General features: G+C 50.9%; 1 protein-coding gene across 1 annotated transcript in view; it reads left to right on the top strand.

Annotated features, from left to right (window-relative positions):
- The first annotated feature begins 4,039 nt into the window (after positions 1–4,039).
- Positions 4,040–24,022, top strand: part of LOC140390591 (HEPACAM family member 2-like) — a 93,316-nt gene continuing 73,333 nt past the window's right edge. Inside the window, exon 1 of the mRNA XM_072475809.1 lies at positions 4,040–4,104. Coding sequence (XP_072331910.1) covers positions 4,053–4,104 — 52 coding nt within the window. The 5' untranslated portion in view covers positions 4,040–4,052. The remainder of the gene's footprint in view (positions 4,105–24,022) is intronic.

Here is a 24,022-nt window from a genome sequence, read left to right as displayed (position 1 = left end):
AGGGACCCGGGTTATCACTGCTGTCTGACATTGCCAGGGACCCGGGTTAACACTACTGCCTCACAGGGCCAGGATCCCGGGATAACACTGCTGTCTCACAGTGCCAGGGAACCGGGTTAACACCACTGCCTCACAGTTCCAGGCACCCTGGTTAAAACTGCAGTCTCACAGTGCCAGGGACCCGCGTTAACACAGCTGTCTCACAGTGCCAGGGACCCAGGTCAACACTGCTGTCTCACAGTGCCAGTGACCAGGGTTAACACTGCTGTCTCACAGTGCCAGGGACCCGGGTTAACACTGCAGTCTCACAGAGCCAGGGATCCGGGTTTCCACTGCTGTCTCACAGAGCCAGGGACCCGGGATAACACTGCTGTCTCACATTGCCAGGGACCCGGGTTAACACTACTGCCACACAGTGCAAGGCACCCGGGTTAAAACTGCAGTCTCACAGAGCCAGGTACCCGGGTTAACACTGCTGTCTCGCAGTGCCAGGGACCCGGGTTAACACTGCTGTCTCACAGTGCCAGGGACCCGCGTTAACACTGCTGTCTCACAGCGCGAGGCACCCAGGTTAAAATTGCAGTCTCACAGAGCCAGGTACCCGGGGAAACACTGCTGTCTCACAGTGCCAGGGACTGGGGTTAACACTGCTGTCTCACAGTGCCAGGGACCCGGGTTAACACTGCTGTCTCACAGTGCCAGGGACCGGGGTTAACACTGCTGTCGCTCAGTGCCAGGGACCCGGGTTAGCACTGCTGTCTCACAGTGCCAGGGACCCGGGTTAACACTGCTGCCTCACAGTGCCAGGGATCCGGGTTAACACTGCTGTCTCACAGCGCCAGGGACCCTGGTTAACACTGCTGTCTCACAGCGCCAGGGACCAGGGTAACACTGCTGTCTCACAGCGCCAGGGACACGGGTTAACACTGCTGTCTCACTGTGCCAGGGACACGGGTTAACACTGCTGTCTCACAGTGCCAGGGATCCGGGTTAACACTGCTGTCTCACAGTGCCAGTGACCCGGGGAAACACTGCTGTCTCACAGCGCCAGGGACCCGGGTTAACACTGCTGTCTCACAGTGCCAGGGACCCGGGTTAACACTGCTGTCTCACAGTGCCAGGGGCCCGGGTTAATACTGCTGTCTCACAGTGCCTTGGACCCAGGTTAACTCTGCTGCCTCACAGCGCCATGGATCCAGGTTAACTCTGCTGCCTCACAGTGCCAGGGACCCGGGTTCACACTGATGTCTCACAGAGCCAGGGACCCGGGTTAACACTGCTGTGTCACAGTGCCAGGCACCCGGGATAACACTGCTGTCTCTCAGTGCCAGGGACCCGGGTTAACACTGCTGTCTCACAGGGCCAGGGACCCGGGTGAACACTGCTGTCTCACAGTGCCAGGGACCCGGGTTAACACTGCTGTCTCACAGTGCCAGGTACCCGGGTTAGCACTACTGCTTCACAGTGCCAGGCACCCGGGTTAAAACTGCAGTCTCACAGAGCCAGGGACCAGGGTTAACACTGCTGTGTGACAGTGCCAGGGACCCGGGTTAACACTGCTGTGTGACAGTGCCAGTGACCCGGGTTAACACTGCTGTCTCACAGTGCCGGGGACACGGGTTAACACTGCTGTCCCACAGTGCCAGGGACCCGGGTTAACACTGCTGTCTCACAGTGTCAGGGACCCGGGTTAACACTGCTGTCTCACAGTGCCAGCGACCCGGGTTAACACTGCTGTCTCACAGTGCCAGGGACACGGGTTAACACTGCTGTCTCACAGTGCCAGCGACCCAGGTTAACACTGCTGTCTCACAGTGCCAGGGACCCGGGTTAACACTGCTGTCTCACAGTGCCAGGGACCCGGGTTAACACTGCTGTCTCACAGCGCCAGTGACCCAGGTTAACACTGCTGTCTCACAGAGCCAGGAACCTGGGTTAACACTGCTGTCTCACAGTGCCAGGGACCCGGGTTAACACTGCTGTCTCACAGTGCCAGGGACCCGGGTTAACACTGCTGTCTCACAGTGCCAGGGACCCAGGTTAACACTGCTATCTCACAGCGCCAGGGACCCGGGTTAACACTGCTGTCTCAGTGCCAGGGACCCGAGTTAACACCGCTGTCTCACAGTGCCAGGGGCCCAGGTTAACACTGCTGTCTCACAGTGGCTGGTACCCGGTTTAACACTGCTGCCTCACAGCGCCAGTGATCCGGGTTAACACTGCTGCCTCACAGCGCCAGTGATCCGGGTTAACACTGCTGTCTCACAGTGCCAGGGACCTGGGTTAACACTGCTGTCTCACAGCGCCAGGGACCCGGGTTAACACTGCTGCCTCACAGTGCCAGGGACCCGGGTTAACACTGCTGTCTCACTGTGCCAGGGACCTGGGTTAACACTGCTGTCTCACAGCGCCAGGGACACGGGTTAACACTGCTGTCTCACAGTGCCAGGGATCTGGGTTAACACTGCTGCCTCAAAGAGTAAGGGGCCCGGGTTAACACTGCTGCCTCACAGAGCCAGGGACCCGGGTTAACACTGCTGCCTCACAGCGCCAGTGATCCGGGTTAACATTGCTGTCTCACAGTGCCAGGGACCTGGGTTAACACTGCTGTCTCACAGCGCCAGGGACCCGGGTTAACACTGCTGCCTCACAGTGCCAGGGACCCGGGTTAACACTGCTGTCTCACTGTGCCAGGGACCTGGGTTAACACTGCTGTCTCACAGCGCCAGGGACACGGGTTAACACTGCTGTCTCACAGTGCCAGGGATCTGGGTTAACACTGCTGCCTCAAAGAGTAAGGGGCCCGGGTTAACACTGCTGCCTCACAGTGCCAGAGACCCGGGTTAACACTGCTGTCTCACAGTGCCAGGGACCCGGGTTAGCACTGCTGTCTCACAGTGCCATGGACCCGGGTTAGCACTGCTGCCTCACAGTGCCAGGGACCCGGGTTACCACTGCTGCCTCACAGTGCCAGGGACCCGGGTTAACACTGCTGTCTCACAGTGCCAGGGACCTGGGTTAACACTGCTCCCTCACAGCGCCAGGGACCCAGGTTAACACTGCTGTCTCACAGTGCCAGGGACCCACGTTAATACTGCTGCCTCACAGCGCCAGGGACCCGGGTTAACACTGCTGTCTCACAGTGGCTGGTACCCGGTTTAACACTGCTGCCTCACAGCGCCAGTGATCCGGATTAACACTGCTGTCTCACAGTGCCAGGGACCCGGGTTAACATTGCTGTCTCACAGCGCCAGGGACCCGGGTTAACACTGCTGTCTCACAGTGCCAGGGACCCGGGTTAACACTGCTGTCTCACTGTGCCAGGGACCCGGGTTAACACTGCTGTTTCACAGAGACAGGGACCCGGGTTAACACTGCTGTCTCACAGTGCCAGGGACCCGGGTTAACACTGCTGCCTCACAGCGCCAGGGACCCGGGTGAACACTGCTGTCTCACAGTGCCAGGGCCCGGGTTAACACCGCTGTCTCACAGTGCCAGGGAGCCGGGTTAACACTGCTGTCACACAGTGCCAGGGACCCGGGTTAACACTGTTGTCTCACTGTGCCAGGGACCCGGGTTAACACTGCTGTCTCACAGAGACAGGGACCCGGGTTAACACTGCTGTCTCACAGAGCCAGGGACCCGTGTTAACACTGCTGTCTCACAGTGCCAGGGACCAGGGTTAACACTGTTGTCTCACAGTGCCCGGGGTAGAGTGGGTAGGGGTGTGGGTAGTCATGGGCAATGGATTGTTTCAAAGTGCCAGTTCAGACTCAATGGACAGAGTGGCCTCTTTGCGCAGTGAAGGGATTGAATGATTCTATGAGGAGAGAGTGAGACAGAGATTGAGGTGAGTGAGGGAGTGAGACGACGTGACGGAGGGAAAATGTCAGTCGATGGCTCCCCCCCCCCGCTGACTCAGATCTGTCCACCCACACACACACACATAGCGGTCCCACATCCCATTTCCTCTGCTGGTGACACATGACCCTCCCTTTGACAAAACCACTCGGGCTTATTTGAAGAAGTGAGAGTTCGCTGGAAGATAAGATATGGCTTTGTTAGTCGCTGGCATCACCCTGCACATCCTGCAAACTTTTACAGGTATGTTGTGCTGCATGTTGTTCGATTTCTAACAGCTAAGAACACTGAGATGGAGGGTCCCTGTTTCACTGAATCCTGTGCAGGCTGGATTTCAGGGTAGTGAGGAGATTGAGTGAGCCACTCTGAGGATGCGGGTTTGTAGATTGAGGAGGCTGTGGTCAGGAGATTGCCGCGTGTTTTCATTGTGATGAAAAAATGTCTATCAGGTTCTCGAGAGCGAGGAGACGGTAATCACTGCGTCCATTAGCAATCGTGCAGGGATAGGGGACTTTCAGATTAGAGATAAAGGGGGAGGGGGAGGGACGTGAGGAAAACGTTTATAAACAGCAAGCGATAACTATCTGGATCTCACTGAGCTGGAGTGAGGAGGATTTCAAAAGGAAACTGGAACGCGACATGGAGCAAATAAAACTGTGGGACGATAGGGCTCGAGCGGGATGGCGGGCACTGTAGCACAGTGGTTAGCACTGTGGCTTCACAGCTCCAGGGTCCCGGGTTCGATTCCCGGCTCGGGTCACTGTCTGTGTGGAGTCTGCACGTTCTCCCCGTGTCTGCGTGGGTTTCCTCCGGGTGCTCCGGTTTCCTCCCACAAGTCCCGAAAGACATGCTGTTGGGTAATTTGGACATTCTGAATTCTCCCTCTGTGTACCCGAACAGGCGCCGGAATGTGGCGACTAGGGGCTTTTCACAGTAACTTCATTGCAGTGTTAATGTAAGCCTACTTGTGACACTAATAAAGATGATTATTATAAATGGTGGGAGCGAGGAAGGAGCTGATGAGCTGAAGGGTCTCGTCTGCGACCCTCACTGACTCTGTGATTCTGTGACAGTAAAACAAAGTTGGTTTGTGTTGGGGTCTCAATTATTCACATTATTCATTGACGACTTGGACGATGGCACAGAAAGTCATATGTCCAAATTTGCTGATGATACAAGGTTAAGTTAGAAACACTATTCACAACGCCCTATGCTGCTCTTGCTCATGTATTTGCTTTGTTTGGCCCCTTGTTCCGCACTGTAACCAATCACTGTTTGTCGATGTCCCATTTGTCAATGTCCTCTGTCGATTATTCTTTTGTCTACTGTGTACGTACTGTGTACGTTCCCTCGGCCGCAGAAAAAGACTTTTCACTGTACTTCGGTATTGAAGATATTAACAGGGAAGGACAGGGTAGATAAAGATAAACTGTTTCCATGGGTTGGAGATTCTAAAACTAGAAATTAGGGTCATTCCGTTCAGGAGAGATGTTGGGAAGAACCTCTTCACTCAAAGGGTGGGAGAGATTTGTAACTCTCTCCCACACACAGCAGGTGAAGAGAAAACAGTTAAGTTTGAATCTGAGATAGATTTTTGTTCAGCAAAGATATTGAGGGATTTGGGCCAAAGGCAGGCAGTGCAGTAAGGCCATAGATCAGACATGGTCTCATTGAATGGTGGGATAGGCTCGATGGGCTGAATGGCCTACTCCTGTTCCTTTGTTTCTGGAATCCCTACAGCCCATCGAGTCTGCACCAACCCTCCAAAAGAGCACCCTATCTAGAACCTATTCCCATAAACCCACCTAACCTGTACATCCCTGGACACTAAGGGACAATTTAACACGGCCAATCCACCTAACCTGTACATCCCTGGACACTAAGGGACAATTTAACATGGCCAATCCACCTAACCTGTCCATCCCTGGACACTAAGGGACAATTTAACACGGCCAATCCACCTAACCTGTACATCCCTGGACACTAAGGGACAATTTATCACGGCCAATCCACCTAACCTGCACATCCCTGGACACTAAGGGACAATTTAACATGGCCAATCCACCTAACCTGTCCATCCCTGGACACTAAGGGACAATTTAACACGGCCAATCCACCTAACCTGTACATCCCTGGACACTAAGGGACAATTTATCACAGCCAATCCACCTAACCTGTACATCCCTGGACACTAAGGGACAATTTAACATGGCCAATCCACCTAACCTGTCCATCCCTGGACACTAAGGGACAATTTATCACGGCCAATCCACCTAACCTGCACATCCCTGGACACTGAGGGACAATTTATCACGGCCAATCCACCTAACCTGTACATCCCTGGACACTAAGGGACAATTTATCACAGCCAATCCACCTAACCTGCACATCCCTGAACACTAAGGGACAGTTTAACACGGTCAATCCACCTAACCTGTACATCCCTGGACACTAAGGGACAATTAATCACGGCCAATCCACCTAACCTGTACATCCCTGGACACTAAGGGACAATTTATCACGGTCAATCCACCTAACCTGTACACCCCTGGACACTAAGGGATAATTTATCACGGTCAATCCACCTAACCTGCACATCCCTGGACACTAAGGGACAATTTATCACGGCCAATCCACCTAACCTGCACATCCCTGGACACTAAGGGACAATTTAACACGGTCAATCCACCTAACCTGTACATCCCTGGACACTAAGGGACAATTTACCACGGCCAATCCACCTAACCTGCACATCCCTGGACACTAAGGGACAATTTATCACGGCCAATCCACCTAACCTGTACATCCCTGGACACTAAGGGACAATTTATCACGGCCAATCCACCTAACCTGTACATCCCTGGACACTAAGGGACAATTTAACACAGCCAATCCACCTAACCTGCACATCCCTGAACACTAAGGGACAGTTTAACACGGCCAATTCACCTTAGCTGTACACCCCTGGACACTAAGGGACAATTTATCACGGCCAATCCACCTAACCTGTACATCCCTGGACACTAAGGGACAATTTAACATGGCCAATCCACCTAACCTGCACATCCCTGGACACTAAGGGACAATTTATCACGGCCAATCCACCTAACCTGTACATCCCTGGACACTAAGGGACAATTTATCACGGCCAATCCACCTAACCTGTCCATCCCTGGACACTAAGGGACAATTTAACATGGCCAATCCACCTAACCTGCACATCCCTGGACACTAAGGGACAATTAATCACGGCCAATCCACCTAACCTGTACATCCCTGGACACTAAGGGACAATTTATCACGGTCAATCCACCTAACCTGTACACCCCTGGACACTAAGGGACAATTTATCACGGTCAATCCACCTAACCTGCACATCCCTGGACACTAAGGGACAATTTATCACGGCCAATCCACCTAACCTGCACATCCCTGGACACTAAGGGACAATTGAACACGGTCAATCCACCTAACCTGTACATCCCTGGACACTAAGGGACAATTTACCACGGCCAATCCACCTAACCTGCACATCCCTGGACACTAAGGGACAATTTATCACGGCCAATCCACCTAACCTGTACATCCCTGGACACTAAGGGACAATTTAACACGGCCAATCCACCTAACCTGTACATCCCTGGACACTAAGGGACAATTTAACACGGCCAATCCACCTAACCTGTACATCCCTGGACACTAAGGGACAATTTAACACAGCCAATCCACCTAACCCGTACATCCCTGGACACTAAGTAACTGGCACGGTAGCATAGTGGTTAGCACAATTGCTTCACAGCTCCAGAGTCCCAGGTTCGATTCCCGGGTTGGGTCACTGTCTGTGCGGAGTCTGCACATCCTCCCCGTGTGTGCGTGGCATTTCCTCCGGATGCTCCGGTTTCCTCCCACAGTCCAAAGATGTGCAGGTTAGGTGGATTGGCCAGGATAAATTGCCCTTAGTGTCCAAAATTGCCCTTAGTGTTAGGTGGGGTTACTGGGTTAAGGGGGTAGGGTGGAGGTATGGATTTGGGTAGGGTGCTCTTTCCATGAGCCGGTGCAGACTCGATGGGCCGAATGGCCTCCTTCTGCACTGTAAATTCTATGAAATCTATGAAGTGCTGAGGGTTTTGGCCAAGGCTGGTATCATGACCATTACAGACTTGGAGGGCCGAAGGGCCTGTTCCTGTGCTGTATTGTTCTTTGTTCTTTGTTGTAGGGTCTACGACGTGCAAGCAAACAGGGTTTAGAGGAAAGTTGAGCTGTTGCTCAGCAACCAGGGGACACCCTAGGGCAGAAGAAGAGTTAGTTGTAGGAAAGGGTCAGGAGAATCCAGACAGCAAAAGAGAGCTGCAGAAGAAACAGCCTTGCCAACGGAAAAATAAAGTCCCAGAAGAAAACGAGTGGGGCCAAAAAGCAGGTCTCGGGAAGATAGTTGGAAATGCTGGATGTGGATCCTTGGTGAAGGTATCCGAGAGAAAGCAGTATTTGGGGAGAGATTACAAGTGTGTTCTTTGAGAGTGGAGCTTAGAAACTCTTTGGGATCCAGAGTGTCAGTGAGACCAGTTTGCTCACAATGTGTCAAGTATCCGTGGGAAGATGATGGGAAATCCATAGAAGATGTTATTGGGTGGAATCTACCACATGGTTTCAGAGTGTGGTGTATCTGACCACAGTTGGCCTATTGGTTAACATGGACTGTGTGCCTACTGAGAGTATTCGTAAGGTCTATTTTGTATCCGGTGTTATGCTGATCAATCAGTTTATATCTGAGAAGTTATAGTTGGGGAAAAGGAATCATGTATTCCCGTGGAATCCCGACAGTGCAGAAGGAGACCATTCAGCCCATTGAGCCTGCACTAACCCGCTGAAAGAGCACTTCACCCAGGCCCAATTCCCACCCTATCCCTGTAACACCACCAAACCTGCACATCTTTGGACTGCGGGAGGAAACCGGAGCACCCGGAGGAAACGCACGCAGATACGGGGAGAACGTGCAGACTCCGCACAGACAGTCACCCAGCGGGGAATCGAACCCGGGTCCCTGGCACTGTGAGGCAGCAGTGCTAACCACTGTGCCACCGTCCTGGCCCTGTGAGGCAGCAGTGCTAACCACTGTGCCACCGTCCTGATGCTGTGAGGCAGCAGTGCTAACCACTGTGCCACCCTGGGTCCCTGGCACTGTGAGGCAGCAGTGCTAACCACTGTGTCACCGTGCTGACCCGGGTCCCTGGCACTGTGAGGCAGCAGTGCTAACCACTGTGTCACCGTGCTGACCCGGGTCCCTGACACTGTGAGGAAGCAGTGCTAACCACTGTGTCACCGTGCTGACCCGGGTCCCTGGCACTGTGAGGCAGCAGTGCTAACCACTGTGTCACCGTGCTGACCCGGAGGAAGCAGTGCTAACCACTGTGTCACGGTGCTGCCCTGGGTCCCTGGTGCTGTGAGGCTGCAGTGCTAACCACTGTGTCACCGTGCTGACCCGGGTCCCTGGCACTGTGAGGCAGCAGTGCTAACCACTGTGTCACCGTTCTGACCAGAGTCCCTGGCACTGTGAGGCAGCAGTGCTAACCACTGTGCTGCCCTGGGTCCCTGGCGCTGTGAGGCAGCAGTGCTAACCACTGTGTCACCATGCTGACCCGGGTCCCTGGCACTGCGAGGCAGCAGTGCTAACCACAATGTCACCGTGCTGACCCGGGTCCCTGGCACTGTGAGGCAGCAGTGCTAACCACTGTGTCACCGTGCTGACCCGGGTCCCTGGCACTGTGAGGCAGCAGTGCTAACCACTGTGTCACCGTTCTGACCAGAGTCCCTGGCACTGTGAGACAGCAGTGCTAACCACTGTGTCACCGTGCTGACCCGGGTCCCTGGCACTGTGAGGCAGCAGTGCTAACCACTGTGTCACCGTTCTGACCAGAGTCCCTGGCACTGTGAGACAGCAGTGCTAACCACTGTGTTACCGTGCCGACCCGGGTCCCTGGCACTGTGAGGCAGCAGTGCTAACCACAATGTCACCGCACTGACCCGGGTCCCTGGCACTGTGAGGCAGCAGTGCTAACCACTGTGTCACCGTGCTGACCCGGGTCCCTGGCGCTGTGAGGCAGCAGTGCTAACCACTGTGACACCGTGCTGACCCGGGTCCCTGGCGCTGTGAGGCAGCAGTGCTAACCACTGTGTCACCGTTCTGACCAGAGTCCCTGGCGCTGTGAGGCAGCAGTGCTAACCACTGTGTCACCGTGCTGCCCCGGGTCCCTGGCGCTGTGAGGCAGCAGTGCTAACCACCGTGTCACCGTGCTGACCCGGATCCCTGGTGCTGTGAGGCAGCAGTGCTAACCACTGTGTCACCGTACTGACCCGGGTCCCTGGCGCTGTGAGGCAGCAGTGCTAACCACTGTGTCACCGTGCTGCCCCGGGTCCCTGGCGCTGTGAGGCAGCAGTGCTAACCACTGTGTCACCATGCTGACCCGGGTCCCTGGCACCGTGAGGCAGCAGTGCTAACCACTGTGACACCGTGCTGACCCGGGTCCCTGGCACTGTGAGGCAGCAGTGCTAACCACTGTGTCACCGTGCTGAACCGGGTCCCTGGCACTGTGAGGCAGCAGTGCTAACCACTGTGTCACCGTGCTGACCCCGGTCCCTGGAGCTGTGCGGCAGCAGTGCTAACCTCTGTGTCACCGTGCTGACCCGGGTCCCTGATGCTGTGAGGCAGCAGTGCTAACCACTGTGTCACCGTGCTGACCCGGGTCCCTGGCGCTGTGAGGCAGCAGTGCTAACCACTGTGCCACCATGCTGACCCGGGTCCCTGGTGTGTGAGGCAGCAGTGCTAACCACTGTGTCACCGTGCTGACCCGGGTCCCTGGCACTGTGAGACAGCAGTGCTAACCACTGTGTCACCGTGCTGACCCCGGTCCCTGGTGCTGTGAGGCAGCAGTGCTAACCACTGTGTCACCGTGCTGACCCGGGTCCCTGGTGTGTGAGGCAGCAGTGCTAACCACTGTGTCACTGTGCTGACCCGGGTCCCTGGTGCTGTGAGGCAGCAGTGCTAACCACTGTGTCACCGTGCTGACCCCGGTCCCTGGTGCTGTGAGGCAGCAGTGCTAACCACTGTGACACCGTGCTGACCCGGGTCCCTGACACTGTGAGGCAGCAGTGCTAACCACTGTGTCACCGTGCTGACCCGGGTCCCTGGTGTGTGAGGCAGCAGTGCTAACCACTGTGTCACCGTGCTGACCCCGGTCCCTGGCACTGTGAGGCAGCAGTGCTAACCACTGTGTTACCGTGCTGACCCCGGTCCCTGGAGCTGTGAGGCAGCAGTGCTAACCACTGTGTCACCGTGCTGACCCGGGTCCCTGGCGCTGTGAGGCAGCAGTGCTAACCACTGTGTCACCGTGCTGACCCCGGTCCCTGGCGCTGTGAGGTAGCAGTGCTAACCACTGTGTTACCGTGCTGTCCTGGGTCCCTGGTGCTGTGAGGCAGCAGTGCTAACCACTGTGTCACCGTGCTGCCCTGGGTCCCTGGTGCTGTGAGGCAGCAGTGCTAACCACTGTGCCACCCTGCTGCCACTATCACAACAGGTAAGGGAGAGAGGGGCAACATTGGCAGCTAATACAAGATACAAGGTGGGATAGTGGTGTGGTGTTAATGTCCCTGGACTTGAGATCCAGGCCTGAGGAGGCGATGTTCGAAACCCACCATGCCCGCTGGTGCAATTTCAATTCATTTCATAAAAATCTGGAATGTGAAGGTGGACCTGGCAGCGGTGAACATTCAACTGTCATTGATGCCGTTTCAACCAGAGAATCTGCTTCACCAATGTCCTTTTGGGAAGGAAGTCTGCCGCCCTTACCCGGTCAGGCCTACATGTGACACCTTCCCGCAGCGATGTGGGTGACCCCCAGGGATGGGCAGTAAATCCCGGCCCAGCCTGCGGACCAATAAAGAACAAGGTAAATAAATGGCTGTGCGAGTGAGTGTGAATTCCCCGGACCAGCCGGCGATGTACCTTGTGCTTCTCCTGCTCCCTGCAGTGGGCAGGGCTGAGAATTCCCTCCCAGTCTTTCCGTCCTGCAGGAACGGCGCAATACCTGAGTGACATTCATCCCGCAAGGTCCCGAAGCTCACCAGCGGTCACCGACAGTGGAGCCAGAATGATTGGCCGAGCTCTGTGGATATAAACGGGACAACGCTCTCCCTCCTCTGTGCCAGGGTTACACCGTTGAAACTCTCCCGGGAAACCTGCTGTGTCGGTAGAGCTGAGGGCCTCTTCCTCTTTGTGAGACTATCCAGAGAGTCATGTCGAAACCATGACTCAAAAATTTTGTCGCTCTGTGAGGAAGTCCGACCCCAGGATGGTGCTGAGCTAACCTTCCCCTTCACCCAGTCCCTGGGTTCATTCTGGGCAGTTGAACAATGAGTCTGATGTTTGGCGTCACACCGGAGAACAGAGATTCCGCTCAGAAATTGGAAATGTCTTTCACTGATCAGAGAGCTGGGCCCCAGCTCTGTGAGTGTTGTCGCTGTGCTAAACACAGAAACGGGAAAGGATTCTTTGCTGTCGGGATTTCCCGACGGAGTGGGACTGCCCCCTGCTGCCGAGACAGAGAGCCCGTCCGCCTGGCCTCTCAGTCCTCAGGGGAGTTCCAGCCACCTCACAAATTCACAGCATCATTAGACACACAAAGCGGCCATTTGTCATCCCGACAATGCAGAAGGAAGCCATTCGCCCCATCGGCTCACACCTACCCTCCGAAAGAACACCCCAACCAGGCCGATCCCTAAACCCCACCTAACCTGTCCATCCCTGGACAATGAGGGACAATTTATCACGGCCAATCCACTTAACCTGCACATCTTTGGACACTAAGGGACAATTTATCATGGCCAATCTACTTAACCTGCACATATTTGGACACTAAGGGACAATTTAACATAGTCAATCCACCTAACCTGTACATCTTTGGACACTAAGGGACAATTTAACATGGTCAATCCACCTAACCTGTACATCTTTGGACACTAAAGGACAATTTAACATGGTCAATCCACCTAACCTGTACATCTTTGGACACTAAGGGACAATTTAGCACGGTCAATCCACCTAACCTGTACATCTTTGGACACTAAGGGACAATTTAACATGGTCAATCCACTTAACCTGCACATCTTTGGACACTAAGGGACAATTTAACACGGCCAATCTACTTAACCTGCACATATTTGGACACTAAGGGACAATTTAACATAGTCAATCCACCTAACCTGTACATCTTTGGACACTAAGGGACAATTTAACATGGTCAATCCACCTAACCTGTACATCTTTGGACACTAAAGGACAATTTAACATGGTCAATCCACCTAACCTGTACATCTTTGGACACTAAGGGACAATTTAGCACGGTCAATCCACCTAACCTGTACATCTTTGGACACTAAGGGACAATTTAACATGGTCAATCCACCTAACCTGTACATCTTTGGACACTAAAGGACAATTTAACACAACCAATCCACCTTATCTGCACATCTTTGGACACTAAGGGACAATTTAACACAACCAATCCACCTTATCTGCTCATCTTTGGACACTAAGGGACAATTTAGCATGGCCAATCCACCTAACCTGTACATCTTTGGACACTAAGGGACAATCTAACACAACCAATCCACCTTATCTGCTCATCTTTGGACACTAAGGGACAATTTAGCATGGCCAATCCACCTAACCTGCACATCTTTGGACACGAAGGGACAATTTAACACAACCAATCCACCTTATCTGCACATCTTTGGACACTAAGGGACAATTTAACACAACCAATCCACCTTATCTGCTCATCTTTGGACACTAAGGGACAATTTAGCATGGCCAATCCACCTAACATGCACATCTTTGGACACTAAGGAACAATTTAACACAGCCAATCTACCTAACATGCACACCATTAGACACGAAGGGACAATTTATCATGGTCAATCCACCTAACCTGTACATCTTTGGACTGTGGGAGGAAACCGGAGCACCCGGAGGAAACCCACACACACACGGGGAGAACATGCAGACTCCGCACAGACAGTGTCCTAAGCCGGGAATCGAACCTGGGACAATAGGAACATAAGGACATAAGAACTAGGAGCAGGAGTCGGCCATCTGGCTCCTCGAGCCTGCTCCGCCATTCAATGAGATCATGGCTGATCTTTTGTGGACTCAGCTCCACTTTCCGGCCCGAACACCATAACCCTTAATCCCTTTATTCTTCAAAAAAACTATCTATCTTTATCTTAAAAACATTTAATGAAGGAGCCTCTACTGCTTCACTGGGCAAGGAATTCCATAGATTCACAACCCTTTGGGTGAAGAAGTTCCTTCTAAACCCGGTCCAAAATCTACTTCCCCTTATTTTGAGGCTATGCCCCCTAGTTCTGCTTTCTCCCGCCAGTGGAAACAACCTGCCCGCATCTATCCTATCTATTCCCTTCATCATTTTATATGTTTCTATAAGATCCCCCCTCATCCGTCTAAATTCCAACGAGTACAGTCCCAGTCTACTCAACCTCTCCTCGTAATCCAACCCCTTCAGCTCTGGGATTAACCTAGTGAATCTCCTCTGCACACCCTCCAGTGCCAGTACGTCCTTTCTCAAGTAAGGAGACCAAAACTGATCACAATACTCCAGGTGTGGCCTCACTAACACCTTATACAATTGCAGCAGAACCTCCCTAGTCTTAAAGTCCATCCCTCTAGCAATGAAGGACAAAATTCCATTCGTCTTCTTAATCACCTGTTGCACCTGTAAACCAACTTTTTGTGACTCATGCACTAGCACACCCAGGTCTCTGTGAACAGCAGCATGTTTTAATATTTTATCATTTAAATAATAATCCCTGTTGCTGTTATTCCTACCAAAATGGATAACCTCACATTTGTCAACATTGTATTCCATCTGCCAGACCCTAGCCCATTCACTTAGCCTATCCAAATCCCTCTGCAGACTTCCAGTATCCTCTGCACTTTTTGCTTTACCACTTATCTTAGTGTCCTCTGCAAACTTGGACACATTGCCCTTGGTCCCCAACTCCAAATCATGTATGTAAATTGTGAACAGTTGTGGGCCCAACATTGATCCTTGAGGGACACCACTAGCTACTGATTGCCAACCAGAGAAACACCCATTAATCCTCACTCTTTGCTTTCTATTCATTAACCAATCCTCTATCCATGCTGCTACTTTCCCCTTAATGCCATGCATCTTTATCTTATGCAGTAACCTTTTGTGTGGCACCTTGTCAAAGGCTTTCTGGAAATCCAGATATACCACATCCATTGGCTCCCCGTTATCTACCGCACTGGTAATGTCCTCAAAAGATTTCAATAAATTAGTTAGGCACAACCTGCCCTTTATGAACCCATGCTGCATCTGCCCAATGGGACAATTTCCATCCCGATGCCTCGCTATTTCTTCCTTGATGATAGATTCCAGCATCTTCCCTACTACCGAAGTTAAGCTCACTGGCCTATAATTACCCACTTTCTGCCTTCCTCCTTTTTTAAACAGTGGTGTCAGGTTTGCTAATTTCCAATCCGTCGGGACCACCCCATTCTAGTGAATTTTAGTAAATTATCACCAGTGCATTTACAATTTCCCTAGCCATCTCTTTTAGAACTCTGGGATGCATTCCATCAGGTCCAGGAGACTTGTCTACCTTTAGCCCCATTAGCTTGCCCATCACTACTTCCTGGGTGATAACAATCCTCTCTAGGTCCTCACCTGTCATAGCTTCATTTCCATCAGTCACTGGCATGTTATTTGTGTCTTCCACTGTGAAGACCGACCCAAAAAACCTGTTCAGTTCCTCAGCCATTTCCTCATCTCCCATTATTAAATCTCCCTTCCCATCCTCTAAAGGACCAATATTTACCTTAGCCACTCTTTTTTGTTTTATATATTTGTAGAAACTTTTACTATCTGTTTTTATATTCTGAGCAAGTTTACTCTCATAATCTGTCTTACTCTTCTTTGTAGCTTTTTTAGTAGCTTTCTGTTGCCCCCTAAAGATTTCCCAGTCCTCCAGTCTCCCACTAATCTTTGCTACTTTGGATGCTTTTTCCTTCAATTTGATACTCTCGCTTATTTCCTGAGATATCCACGGTCGATTTTCCCTCTTTCTACCGTCCTTCCTTTTTGTTGGTATAAACCTTTGTTGAGCACTGTGAAAAATCGCTTGGAAGGTTCTCCACTGTTCCTCAACTGTTTCACCATAAAGTCTTTGCTCCCAGTCTACCTTAGTTAGTTCTTCTCTCATCCCATTGTAATCTCCTTTGTTTAAGCACAAAACACTAGTCGATTTCAGCTGGAGCGGAGCAGGTTAGTCAATTTCAGCGGGAGCAGTGCGGAAGTGATTTCTGGGAGGTAAGTCTCTCCTTTAAAAACACTTGTCTTTGCAGGAGCAGGCCAGTCGATTTCATCGGGAGCGGTGCGCTAGTGATTTCTGGGAGACCTTCACAGGAGCAGGCTAGTCAATTTCAGCGGTAAACACTTACCTGGTCCCGTTTTCGGTCCCTCTTTGCTGTTTTTTTTTAAATTTTAGTGTTTAAGGCGGGAACAGGAAGTTCGACCCGCGGACTTCTGGGAAGACCCTCACCAATAAATTCTGGTGGAGAGGAAACCCGAGACACTACACGTGTAGTGTCTCCCACCCGCCCTCCTCCTCTAACCTAATAATAAAACCCATTGGTGTGAGCTAAGTACCATATTTTATTATTATTATTATTTTTTTTAAATTTAATTTAGTTGTTAGCCAGATCTTGGTAGAAAGTTAGAGGGATGGCAGGGAAGGGAGTGCAATGTTCCTCCTGCAGGATGTTTGAGGTGAGGGATGCCGTTAGTGTCCCTGCTGATTTTACCTGCAGGAAGTGCTGCCATCTCCAGCTCCTCCAAGACCGAATTAGGGAACTGGAGCTGGAGTTGGAAGAACTTCGAATCATTCGGGAGGCAGAGGGGGTCATAGATAGCAGCTTCAGGGAATTAGTTACACCAAAGATTGGAGATAGATGGGTAACTGTAAGAGGGACTGGGAAAAAGCAGTCAGTGCAGGGATCCCCTGCGGTCGTTCCCCTGAGAAACAAGTATACCGCTTTGGATACTTGTGGGGGGGACGACTTACCAGGGGTAAGCCATGGGGTACGGGCCTCTGGCATGGAGTCTGTCCCTGTTGCTCAGAAGGGAAGGGGGGAGAGGAGCAGAGCATTAGTAATTGGGGACTCTATAGTCAGGGGCACAGATAGGAGATTTTGTGGGAGTGTGAGAGACTCACGTTTGGTATGTTGCCTCCCAGGTGCAAGGGTACGTGATGTCTCGGATCGTGTTTTCCGGGTCCTTAGGGGGGAGGGAGAGCAGCCCCAAGTCGTGGTCCACATTGGCACTAACGACATAGGTAGGAAAGGGGACAAGGATGTCAGGCAGGCTTTCAGGGAGCTAGGATGGAAGCTCAGAACTAGAACAAACAGAGTTGTTATCTCTGGGTTGTTGCCCGTGCCACGTGATAGTGAGATGAGGAATAGGGAGAGAGAGCATTTAAACACGTGGCTACAGGGATGGTGCAGGCGGGAGGGATTCAGATTTCTGGATAACTGGGGCTCTTTCTGGGGAAGGTGGGACCTCTACAGACAGGATGGTCTACATCTGAACCTGAGGGGCACAAATATCCTGGGGGGGAGATTTGTTAGTGCTCTTTGGGGGGGTTTAAACTAATGCAGCAGGGGCATGGGAACCTGGATTGTAGTTTTAGGGTAAGGGAGAATGAGAGTATAGAGGTCAGGAGCACAGATTTGACGTCGCAGGAGGGGGCCAGTGTTCAGGTAGGTGGTTTGAAGTGTGTCTACTTCAATGCCAGGAGTATACGAAATAAGGTAGGGGAACTGGCAGCATGGGTTGGTACCTGGGACTTCGATGTTGTGGCCATTTCGGAGACATGGATAGAGCAGGGACAGGAATGGATGTTGCAGGTTCCGGGGTTTAGGTGTTTTAGTAAGCTCAGAGAAGGAGGCAAAAGAGGGGGAGGTGTGGCGCTGCTAGTCAAGAGCAGTATTACGGTGGCGGAGAGGATGCTAGATGGGGACTCATCTTCCGAGGTAGTATGGGCTGAGGTTAGAAACAGGAAAGGAGAGGTCACCCTGTTGGGAGTTTTTTTATAGGCCTCCAAATAGTTCTAGGGATGTAGAGGAAAGGATGGCGAGGATGATCCTGGATAAGAGCGAAAGTAACAGGGTAGTTATTATAGGAGACTTTAACTTTCCAAATATTGACTGGAAAAGATATAGTTCGAGTACAATAGATGGGTCGTTTTTTTGTAGTGTGTGCAGGAGGGTTTCCTGACACAATATGTTGACAGGCCAACAAGAGGCGAGGCCACGTTGGATTTGGTTTTGGGTAATGAACCAGGCCAGGTGTTGGATTTGGAGGTAGAAGAGCACTTTGGGGACAGTGACCACAATTCGGTGACGTTTACGTTAGTGATGGAAAGGGATAAGTATACACCGCAGGGCAAGAGTTATAGCTGGGGGAAGGGCAATTATGATGCCATTAGACGTGGCTTGGGGGGGGGGATAAGGTGGAGAAGTAGGCTGCAAGTGTTGGGCACACTGGATAAGTGGAGCTTGTTCAAGGATCAGCTATTGCGTATTCTTGATAAGTATGTACCGGTCAGGCAGGGAGGAAGGCGTCGAGCGAGGGAACCGTGGTTTACCAAAGAAGTGGAATCTCTTGTTAAGAGGAAGAAGGAGGCCTATGTGAAGATGAGGTGTGAAGTTTCAGTTGGGGCGATGGATAGTTACAAGGTAGCGAGGAAGGATCTAAAGAGAGAGCTAAGACGAGCAAGGAGGGGACATGAGAAGTATTTGGCAGGTAGGATCAAGGAAAACCCAAAAGCTTTCTATAAGTATGTCAGGAATAAGCGAATGGATAGGGAAAGAGTAGGACCAGTCAAGGACAGGGATGGGAAGTTGTGTGTGGAGTCTGAAGAGATAGGCGAGATACTAAATGAATATTTTTCGTCAGTATTCACTCAGGAAAAAGATAATGTTGTGGAGGCGAATGCTGAGCTCCAGGTAAATAGAATAGATGGCATTGAGGTACGTAGGGAAGAGGTGTTGGCAATTCTGGACAGGCTGAAAATAGATAAGTCCCCGGGTCCTGATGGGATTTATCCTAGGATTCTCTGGGAGGCCAGGGAAGAGATTGCTGGACCTTTGGCTTTGATTTTTATGTCATCATTGGCTACAGGAATAGTGCCAGAGGACTGGAGGATAGCAAATGTGGTCCCTTTGTTCAAAAAGGGGAGCAGAGACAACCCCGGCAACTATAGACCGGTGAGCCTCACGTCTGTAGTGGGTAAAGTCTTGGAGGGGATTATAAGAGACAAGATTTATAATCATCTAGATAGGAATAATATGATCAGGGATAGTCAGCATGGCTTTGTGAAGGGTAGGTCATGCCTCACAAACCTTAATCGAGTTCTTTGAGAAGGTGACTGAACAGGTAGACGAGGGTCGAGCAGTTGATGTGGTGTATATGGATTTCAGCAAAGCGTTTGATAAGGTTCCCCACGGTAGGCTATTGCAGAAAATACGGAGGCTGGGGATTGAGGGTGATTTAGAGATGTGGATCAGAAATTGGCTAGCTGAAAGAAGACAGAGGGTGGTGGTTGATGGGAAATGTTCAGAATGGAGTTCAGTTACAAGTGGAGTACCACAAGGGTCTGTTCTGGGGCCGTTGTCATTTTTATCAATGACCTAGAGGAAGGCGCAGAAGGGTGGGTGAGTAAATTTGCAGACGATACTAAAGTCGGTGGTGTTGTCGATAGTGTGGAAGGATGTAGCAGGTTACAGAGGGATATAGATAAGCTGCAGAGCTGGGCTGAGAGGTGGCAAATGGAGTTTAATGTAGAGAAGTGTGAGGTGATTCACTTTGGAAGGAATAACAGGAATGCGGAATGTTTGGCTAATGGTAAAGTTCTTGGAAGTGTGGATGAGCAGAGGGATCTAGGTGTCCATGTACATAGATCCCTGAAAGTTGCCACCCAGGTTGATAGGGTTGTGAAGAAGGCCTATGGAGTGTTGGCCTTTATTGGTAGAGGGATTGAGTTCCGGAGTCAGGAGGTCATGTTGCAGCTGTACAGAACTCTGGTGCGGCCGCATTTGGAGTATTGCGTACAGTTCTGGTCACCGCATTATAGGAAGGACGTGAAGGCTTTGGAACGGGTGCAGAGGAGATTTACCAGGATGTTGCCTGGTATGGAGGGAAAATCTTATGAGGAAAGGCTGATGGACTTGAGGTTGTTTTCGTTGGAGAGAAGAAGGTTAAGAGGAGACTTAATAGAGGCATACAAAATGATCAGGGGGTTGGATAGAGTGGACAGTGAGAGCCTTCTCCTGCGGATGGAAATGGCTGGCACGAGGGGACATAGCTTTAAACTGAGGGGTAATAGATATAGGACAGAGGTCAGAGGTAGGTTCTTTACGCAAAGAGTAGTGAGGCCGTGGAATGCCCTACCTGCTACAGTAGTGAACTCGCCAACATTGAGTGCATTTAAAAGTTTATTGGATAAACATATGGATGATAATGGCATAGTGTAGGTTAGATGGCTTTTGTTTCGGTGCAACATCGTGGGCCGAAGGGCCTGTACTGCGCTGTATCGTTCTATGTTCTATGTTCTAGTGCTTGATTTTACCTTCCCACCCTCCATCTGTATTTTAAATTCATCCATACTGTGATCGCTCCTTCCAAGAGGATCCCTAACTATGAGATCCTGAATCAATCCTGTCTCATTACACAGGACCAGATGTAGGACCGTTTGTTCCCTCGTAGGTTCCATTACATACTGTTCTAGGAAACTATCACGGATACATTCTATAAACTCCTCCTCAAGGCTGCCTTGACCGACCTGGTTAAACCAATCAACATGTAGATTAAAATCCCCCATGATAACTGCTGTCCCATTTCTACATGCATCTGTTATTTCTTTGTTTATTGCCTGCCCCACCATAATGTTACTATTTGGTGGCCTATGGATTACTCCTATCAGTGACTTTTTCGCCTTACTATTCCTGATTTCCACCCAAATGGATTCAACCTTATCCTCCATAGCACCGATGTCATCCCTTACTGTTGCCCGGATGTCATCCTTAAATAACAGAGCTACACCACCTCCCTTACCATCCACTCTGTCCTTCCGAAAAGTTTGATACCCTCGGATATTTAACTCCCAGTCGTGACCATCCTTTAACCATGTTTCAGTAATGGCCACTAAATCATAGTCATTCACGATGATTTGCGCCATCAACTCATTTACCTTATTCCGAATACTACGAGCATTCAGGTAAAGTACACTTATGTTGGCTTTTTTACCTCTGTTCTTAATCTTAACACCTTGATCAGTAACCTCTCCTAAGTTATATTTCCTCTTAACTTTTCTTCTAATTTTCCTTGTCGTTGAACCCATATCTTCCTGTAACAACCTGCCGCGTCGCTTTCCATTAATGTTTTCACTTCCCGTTTTATTCCTTTTAGTATTCCTGGTCCTATTCACTGAGCTCCCCTCAGTCACTGTACCTTGTACAGTCGCCCTTTTTGATTTTTGACTATGGCTTCTCTGCCTTACACTTTCCCCCTTACTGCCTTTTATTTCTGTCCCTGTTCTACTACCTTCCAACTTCCTGCATCGGTTCCCATCCCCCTGCCATATTAGTTTAAACTCTCCCCTGGCGCTATGAGGCAGCAGTGCTAACCACCTCAAGCCGTTCTTCTGGATGGTGACTCGACTCTATCTCGACCTCACTCACTGTACTTGTTTTCTCAATGTCCCAGTGAAAAACCTGTCGACCTGGGTTCTGAAAGCTCCAATCAAAGATTGAAAATCTGCCGTCTCTTGAAAGAATGTTTTCTGATTTGTAAAGTTGTGGGAAAGAGCGTGGGAGGTGGGAATAATCAACAAAGACAGAGCGAACAAAAGACATAGAACATAGAACATTACAGCGTAGTACAGGCCCTTCGGCCCTCGATGTTGCGCCGACCTGTGAAACCACTCTAAAGCCCATCTACACTATTCCCTTATCGTCCATATGTCTATCCAATGACCATTTGAATGCCCTTAGTGTTGGCGAGTCCACTACTGTTGCAGGCAGGGCATTCCACACCCTTACTACTCTCTGAGTAAAGAACCTACCTCTGACATCTGTCCTATATCTATCTCCCCTCAATTTAAAGCTATGTCCCCTCGTGCTAGACATCACCATCCGAGGAAAAAGGCACTCACTGTCCACTCTATCTAATCCTCTGATCATTTTGTCTGCCTCAATTAAGTCACCTCTTAACCTTCTTCTCTCTAACGAAAACAGCCTCAAGTCCCTCAGCCTTTCCTCATAAGATCTTCCCTCCATACCAGGCAACATCCTGGTAAATCTCCTCTGCACCCTTTCCAATGCTTCCACATCCTTCCTATAATGCGGCGACCAGAATTGCACGCAATACTCCAAATGCGGCCGCACCAGAGTTTTGTACAGCTGCAACATGACCTCATGGCTCCGAAACTCAATCCCTCTAACAATAAAAGCTAACACACCGTACGCCTTCTTAACAACCCTCTCAACCTGGGTGGCAACTTTCAGGGATCTATGTACATGGACACCGAGATCTCTCTGCTCATCCACACTGCCAAGAATCTTACCATTAGCCCAGTACTCTGTCTTCCTGTTATTCCTTCCAAAATGAATCACCTCACACTTTTCTGCATTAAACTCCATTTGCCACCTCTCAGCCCAGCGCTGCAGCTTATCTATGTCCCTCTGTAACGTGTAACATCCTTCCGCACTGTCCACAACTCCACCGACTTTAGTGTCATCTGCAAATTTACTCACCCGCCCTTCTACGCCCTCCTCCAGGTCATTCATAAAAATGACAAACAGCAGTGGCCCCAAAACAGATCCTTGTGGTACACCACTAGTAACTGGACTCCAGTCTGAACATTTCCCATCAACCACCACCCTTTGTCTTCTTCCAGCTAGCCAATTTCTGATCCAAACTGCTAAATCTCCCTGAATCCCATGCCTCCGTATTTCTGCAATAGCTTCCTGACACCTTTGTGATTGTGTAACTGACGCTGAACAGCCCAGCTCCAATTTGAGAAGTTTCTGCCTTGTTCCAAAATCTCCCACCTAGAGGAACCAGCCTCGCTTTCAAACCCACTTCTCAACGCAGACAGTTTGATTTGTCCAACTTTTAATCGTCTAATCTCAAACAAAAGCCGGCACAACCTGTCCTGATAATGTCACCCTGATATTGCCTGGTCTCGCTCGGCTAACAGGTTCCCTGCCCCTATTGGGCGAATATATGCGGAGAATATTTGTGAAGGTCTGTTCTGGCTCTAGCTGATTGTGGAAAACTCAGACAGACGACAGCAAATTGAAAGAAGAAAGGGACTTGGACATTTCTCAAAGTAATTTGCGGCGGTCTCTTATGACTGGACCTCGCAGATCATTTAAAATGGCCAGCTGGGGGTAAGGGCATTGCTGCTACCCCTTAATGGCCAGCTGGGGGTAAGGGCATTGCTGCTACCCCTTAATGGCCAGCTGGGGGTAAGGGCATTGCTGCTACCCCTTAATGGCCAGCTGGGGGTAAGGGCATTGCTGCTACCCCTTAATGGCCAGCTGGGGGTAAGGGCATTGCTGCTACCCCTTAATGGCCAGCTGGGGGTAAGGGCATTGCTGCTACCCCTGAATGGCCAGCTGGGGGTAAGGGCATTGCTGCTACCCCTGAATGGCCAGCTGGGGGTAAGGGCATTGCTGCTACCCCTGAATGGCCAGCTGGGGGTAAGGGCATTGCTGCTACCCCTGAATGGCCAGCTGGGGGTAAGGGCATTGCTGCTACCCCTTAATGGCCAGCTGGGGGTAAGGGCATTGCTGCTACCCCTTAATGGCCAGCTGGGTGTAAGGGCATTGCTGCTACCCCTTAATGGCCAGCTGGGGGTAAGGGCATTGCTGCTACCCCTGAATGGTCAGCTGGGGGTAAGGGCATTGCTGCTACCCCTGAATGGCCAGCTGGGGGTAAGGGCATTGCTGCTACCCCTGAATGGCCAGCTGGGGGTAAGGGCATTGCTGCTACCCCTTAAT

The sequence above is a fragment of the Scyliorhinus torazame genome, chromosome 14 (assembly GCF_047496885.1).
Source record: "Scyliorhinus torazame isolate Kashiwa2021f chromosome 14, sScyTor2.1, whole genome shotgun sequence".
Classification (NCBI taxonomy): Eukaryota; Metazoa; Chordata; class Chondrichthyes; order Carcharhiniformes; family Scyliorhinidae; genus Scyliorhinus; species Scyliorhinus torazame.
Note: the sequence above shows the minus strand (reverse complement) of the source record. Positions and strands in the feature narration are given on the sequence as shown.